Source organism: Ailuropoda melanoleuca, chromosome 10, assembly GCF_002007445.2.
Source record: "Ailuropoda melanoleuca isolate Jingjing chromosome 10, ASM200744v2, whole genome shotgun sequence".
In the NCBI taxonomy this organism is placed as follows: Eukaryota; Metazoa; Chordata; class Mammalia; order Carnivora; family Ursidae; genus Ailuropoda; species Ailuropoda melanoleuca.
The window spans coordinates 19,702,688-19,709,026 of record NC_048227.1 but is presented as its reverse complement, the minus strand read 5'-3'; the positions used below and the strand labels follow the sequence as shown (position 1 = coordinate 19,709,026).

The 6,339-nt window shown below is 51.6% G+C and overlaps 1 protein-coding gene across 1 annotated transcript in view; it reads left to right on the top strand.

Annotated features, from left to right (window-relative positions):
• Positions 1-4,022, top strand: part of SLC5A11 (solute carrier family 5 member 11) — a 46,903-nt gene extending 42,881 nt beyond the window's left edge. Inside the window, 5 exon segments of the mRNA XM_034670235.1 lie at positions 766-791; positions 834-976; positions 1,363-1,578; positions 2,221-2,389; positions 3,732-4,022. Coding sequence (XP_034526126.1) covers positions 766-791; positions 834-976; positions 1,363-1,578; positions 2,221-2,389; positions 3,732-4,003 — 826 coding nt within the window. The 3' untranslated portion in view covers positions 4,004-4,022.
• Positions 4,023-6,339: the final 2,317 nt, after the last annotated feature.

The window sequence follows — 6,339 nt, the reverse complement described above, 5'->3', positions numbered from 1 at the left end:
AAGATGGGAACCCTAGAGAACTATAGAGAGATACCATGATGCACCTACTAAAGTGGCTATGATAAAAAAGACAGACAAGGAAATAGAGAAGTTGGGACTTCCCTAACACTGTGGGTGGGAATGTAAAATGGTTCAACCGTTCAAAACAGTTTGGCAGCTTTTAAAAAAAAATTAAACATACAACTTATCATATGACCGAGCAGTTGCATTCCCAGAAATGAAAACATATGTCTACATAAAGATTGCATTCCCAAAAATACATAAAGACTCGAACACAAATATTCACAGCAGCTTTTGTTTACACGAGTGGAAAAATAGAAACAACTCAAGTGTCCACTGACCACTGCAGGATAGACAGTGGCATGTCATGGTAGAGCCATTCAATGGAGTATTTTTCAACAATAAGAACGAGTGACATACTGTGATAATGCACAATGCATGGANGATAATGCACGATGCATGGATGAATCTCAAATACATGCTCCGTGAAGGACACTGGCGGCCAAAGACCACATGTTGTTGAAGAAAAGGCAAATCTGTAGAAACAGGAGCAGATAAGGAGTAAATTGTAACTGAGCGTGAAGGAACCTGTTTGGAATAAAGGCTGCTGTAAAACTTGATGGTGTTGCCCAGCACTACGGGATTGTGCTCTTAGAATGGGTGAATCTCGTAGTATGTAAATTCTACCTGAATAAAGCTGTAGAGAGAGAGAGCAGTGTTTCCGGGGAGACATGCTAATGAGGGTCTCTCTCCGCCTGGCACTAGGGCATTTGCGTTGCTGCTGGTGCTAGGCTCCATCCTCTGGATCCCCGTGNTGTTGCTGCTGGTGCTAGTCTCCATCCTCTGGATCCCCGTGGTCCAGGCAAGCCAGGGGGGCCAGCTCTTCATTTACATCCAGTCCATCAGCTCCTACCTGCAGCCGCCCGTGGCCGTGGTCTTCATCATGGGATGTTTCTGGAAACGGACCAATGAAAAGGTAGCTCTGGATAAGCGCTGCCGTGAGGATGTGAGGATGTCTTAATGATGTGGGTGGTGTTACGGAGGCTGAGTTCTGCGGATGGAGGTGTGGGGAGGGGGCCACCTGGCTTTTGAAGAGCAACCACGGGGGTTCTGTTTCCATGCATTGTGTCATGAAACAGGGAAGGTAAATTTGCAAGGAATGAGTAAATTATGCATGAATGATCAGTTTTGTGTGAAAGATAAACAGATAAGTAGCTCCAGTCCTTTTCAAATTACTGATGCTTTCATTGACCACCCCTAGAAAGGCAAGCTCTTGGGAACAGCTTGTCGACGTCTGCAGAGGCCCAGGCTGGCTGCCCCGTAACCTGCACGTCTCTAAGATGGCCTTGCTCTGATTTGCAGGGGGCCTTCTCAGGTCTGATCTTGGGCCTTCTCCTAGGCTTGATTCGGCTGATCCTGGACTTCATTTACCCGCAGCCTCGGTGTGACCAGCCAGATGACCGCCCTGGCGTGGTCAAGGATGTCCACTACCTCTATTTCTCCATGATTCTGTCTGCAGTGACTCTGATCACCGTGTCCATTGTGAGCTGGTTCACGGAGTTGCCCTCCAAGGAGATGGTACGTTTGGGTTTGATACTATAGAACCACTGAGACCCTTGGCCGCAAGCGACAGAAAACGGACCCAAACTGGCCTCAACGAAGAGGGTTTGATTGTTCAAAAAAGTGGGACATCCAGGGTTGGGCTTAAGGGGCAACTTGATTTGGGACAGCAGACCATCCAAATCCATCCTTCACTTCTGCCTCAATTTTCAGGCACTGTGTGGGGCTGGAAGTTTCCAGGGATTTTATCTTTTCTCATACTCATCAAGCAAAAGCAGAAACATGTTTGTCCCAGCACATCCGGCAGGGTTCCTGATTCATCGATGCAGTCAGCTCGACACGTGTTTACCCATGAGCCGGTTCAGTCTCTGTGGCTAGAGAAATGCACGTGCTGAATGGCTGCTGGGGGGGCGGGGGGTCTCCCAAAAGCCCCAGGCTAGGGTTAAGCTCTGGGGGGCCAGAATGAAGGAGGGTGAGGTCCCAACAGAATTAGGGCTGCCGAAGAAAGCCGGGGGAACCGTGGGGGAAGTGTTCAACGGTTCTGCAGAGCGCAGGGAGCTGGAGCTTGTTGGAGGCGCAGTGACGGGGGACATTCTCACCTGTGAGGCTGAACATGGGGTCAAGCAGGGGACCCTAATCTGAACTATCTCTGCTCCTTAGGTAAGCCGCCTGACCTGGTTTACTCGTCATGACCCCATGGTCCGGAAGGAACAGGTCCCACCAGCAACTCCCCGGCCTCCGACCGTCTCTCAGAACGGGACACCAGAGGCCGGCATCACCGACATCCAGCTGGAGATTGTTCAAGAAAACATATCCAACCCCGACCGCTGTGAGTTGCCTCTCCTCGGTTACTGTAGAAGCCCAAGAAGCATTAGATGTTTAAGGGGAGATTTTTCTACCAATCACAAGCTAGAAGAGGGACATACTTGGAATGTTAGCATCCCCTGACTCCCAGTGTCTGGTCTAACTTTCAGCAGATGCTCAGTGAGGAGTAACAGGAGCAAACCCGTGTTGAGGGCTTGCTGAAACATGGCTCACTAAATTGCCACGAAATCTTGCCAGGTAGGCTGGAGTGCCATTGTCATTCTCTAAATTGCTGGTTTCAGACCGGCAGCTTGCACACATCCTGTGGTTTAGTCCACCTACCATTTTAATAGAAGGTGAGTTAACATTGAAAACTCGGGAGATTTCATATAAAATTCCAGATTTCCATCTTCTTTTGAAACATGGGAAGATGTACGACACTGGGCCCACCTATCTGCATGACTAACGTTGTCTGGAGCTTGGAAAGAAGGCCCCTTAGACCTGGGCTGTGCCCTTTGGTGAGTCAAGGTCTCCACCCGCCCCTATTGCCCCATGACCCTGTGGCCTTGGGCTGTCACTTACCATCACATGTGGCCTTTTACATGTATCAATATACATGTATATACAAATGTACTGTGGCTATGTATCCATGTCAGCCTAATGAGGGAGGGCGCCTGGGTGGCTCAGTCGGTTAAGCATCTGCCTTTGGCTCAGGTCACGATCCCAGGGTCCTGGGACCGAGTCCCGCATCAGGGTCCCTGCTCAGTGGGAAGTCTGCCTCTCCCTCTCCCCCCTGCTCATGGTCTCTCTCTCTCGGATAAATAAATAAAATCTTTAAAAGAAAAAAAAACAAGCTAACAAGGGAAATTCAAAGATAGATCCAGAAGGCCATGTGTTTCAAGAAAAATGAGAGAATCTTTCCTGGTTCATATTTTGACAAGTTTAATAAGCAAAATGCGTCCCCCTGACCATGTTCCTGGCTCTTAAAGGCCATAGAGCTTGCAGCCCCAGCTCCGAATGGGGAAATAGTTTCCCACGAGAGTGCCCTTCTCTGTCTTGGGCCTCCTGGCAGACAGGGTGATAGGGAGGAGGGAATCGGACAGATGTGGCTTCTAAACCCCCCTCTGCCACTCCTTACCAGCTGCGTGGCTTCACCCAGGTTAGTCAGGTGAGGCACTGTCTCTTCATCTGAAAATGATGACAAGCCTGAAAATACCCCTCTTCCAGATTAAGGCATTCATGAATACTTTCCAGAAAAGGTATGGAAAATACTTCTCACTGGGCCTGGAACACAGCCGGTCGGCCCCTCTGCCCCCTTCTCTGGGAGACACAGCCCATCCTTACGACCTTCATTTGGGTTCTTTTAGGTGACACGATCCCAAAGCGGTCCAAAGTGAAGCGAGCCGTCTTGTGGCTCTGCGGAATGGAGAGCGTGGGCAAGGAGGCCCCGAGCAAAGTGGAACCCGTCATAGTTTCCTTGGAAGAAAACCCCCTCGTGAAAACCCTTCTGGACATCAACCTCATCACCTGCGTTAGCTGTGCCTTCTTCCTCTGGGGCTACTTTGCGCAACATGGGGGTGAACCCAGGGGTCCAGGCTGTTGCCTGTGCCCTGTTTTTGTGATGAAAGGAGATAAATAATAAAGCGTTGTTTGTTTACTGTGAGGCTTCAAAGGAGTTCATGGGCCGTTTTCAACGTGACATTTAGCTCTTTTCTTCTTAAAAGGGAATGGAGGGTAGAAGGTGGGGGAGAAAGGAATCGGCAAAGCTGCCTTTTCTGAAAAGGCTATTAGTCACTCTTCTTGTCTATCATGCCACACCGAGGGTGAAATTCAAAGGGATAAAAAAGCGAAGAGACCCACGGGACCTCCCAGCCTGGCAGTGACCCCATCTCCAGGGCCAAGTGCCAGCATTGAACTTTGCCTAACTCACCTTCAAAGTGCAAGGAATGGGACCCGCAGGCCACTGTTTGCTTTCCACTCCCGCTGGCTCTGGGTGGAGGGGGAGCTGGTCCGTGGAGCTTTCCTCGCTGTGCCGCTTGCTTCTCCATGCGATCTCTGGGAAGTAGATCAGCGGTGGTGCCCTGGAACCTTGTGCTTTCAGAAAATCAGGGAATTGCGTGCTGGCGTCAACTCTTTCTCCGCTTAATTCCCACAAGGCTGCTTCCCCTCCAACAAGTGGCCAGAAGGACGGGCATTCCCACGGCAAACCTCTAGTGGCCGAGGGGCAGTGGGGCTCTGAAGAGCAGCCACCCCTGTCCCATGCGGTCCCAGCCATCCTCCTTTCTCTGTTCGGGGCTCTGCTGGGGTCTGATGGGATGACCCGCACAGGCTGCTGTGTGCATGGCTAAGATCAAGGGCAGGCCCACAGAGTGGGCCCTGACGCCCCCTCTGGGGTAGCCCAGCGCCTGGAGACGTGATTCCAGTCCTGGGATAAAGGGAGCTGGGGTGGATTGGAACCACCTACTGGCATGACAGAACTCAGAACTCTGTTCTCAGAGCAGTCTCTCAAGGGACCCTGATTTCCACACTTCAAAGGAACACGGACAGGAAACCCTGGGGCTGAGGAGCCATTGGCTTCACTCAGTCACTCAACGTGTCTCTTGAGTTCCTCCTTGTTGCTCTCAGGACCTGGGGCCAGGCTCGTCAGAGGCCTAGCTCCGCCACACTGGTCCCAAGGACTGCGGTGGGTGGGGTGAAGGCACACCCCCGCCTTTGTGGGGAGCCGTTCGCTAACGTGGCTACTATCCAGACTCTCGGGAACTGGCTCCTGGCCGGAGCCTGAGACGGTGTGTGGGGCAAGTGGACTCCAGGGGAAGGCTACACATCCCTCTCCAAGGGCCAAAGGCGGGGGCCAGCAGTCTCCTTCCCCACACAGCCCCTCTGGGGAGAATGTCCATGGCACCCACACCATCTCCCCGGCAAGCACGGTGTCTCGGTTTCCCTGAGCGCCAGCGCTGTGGAGGAAGCACGTCCAGGGTCCCGCAGAGAAGCCTGACTGCGGAGAGGGCTGCCTGGAGAAGGGGCTGAATGCCGATGGGCAACCAACACCGTGACCCTTGCTCTCTGTGAGGGGCTTGATCCCCAAGGGGGGATGGCATCTGAGGAGGGAGAGAGTCAGCCTCAAGCAAATACAAATTTAAGATACAGGGGGAAATAGATACATATTTTCAATGTAATAAGTGTAGGAAGCACTTTGGGGGCACAGGGATCTTTGAGTTGTGAGGGGAAAAAATGACTGCCCTTTTCAAATTAAACCTGTTCATTCATAGTGGAAGGAAGGCCAGTGTCTTCTGTACTGTTCCAAGTTTAGTGTATGTGCTGCCAAAGTGAGCACAAAGGTCGATGTCTTCTAAGCAAAGGACAGGTCTCTGATGTGCCCGGCAAACAACTCTACCAATGGAACGGCTCAGGGCAGCCGACAATGGGAGCGTGTCTCTGTTACCAAGAGAAGACCGCCAAATTTGGGCTACTGGGAGGCACTGTCATCAGAACAGCCATCCAGACTGTGGGACTTCACCTGGCTCCATCCCCCCATCCGCTTTTCCCAAGTATTTCAGTCCTGGGAAAGCAGGGCCTCCGAGTCACTGAAAAAGGGAATTCCTACAGAAAAGAACAGCTTGGGACTTCCGCACTGGACCCGTGGGGCTGACTGTTCTCGGTGTCTCTGGGTGGACGAGAAAGGGCGTCAGGACTGGTCGGTGCAAAGGAAGAGCCTGACCACAGAACATGCACTACGGGATAGTCTGGGAGGTCTCCAGGGCACCTGGTGGCTGGTGTCACTGCTGTGACTTTGCTCTCCACACCCTCAGGCTTCTACAGTCACCATCAGAACCCCCGACGTCTCACCCAAATTCTGGTTAAGTGACAACATGCGTGCTCACACATACACACAAGCCACAATTCTGCTTCCGAGAATTATAAAGTTTTCATATAAACCACAGAATATATTTAATTCAAATTAAACATGAAACTAGG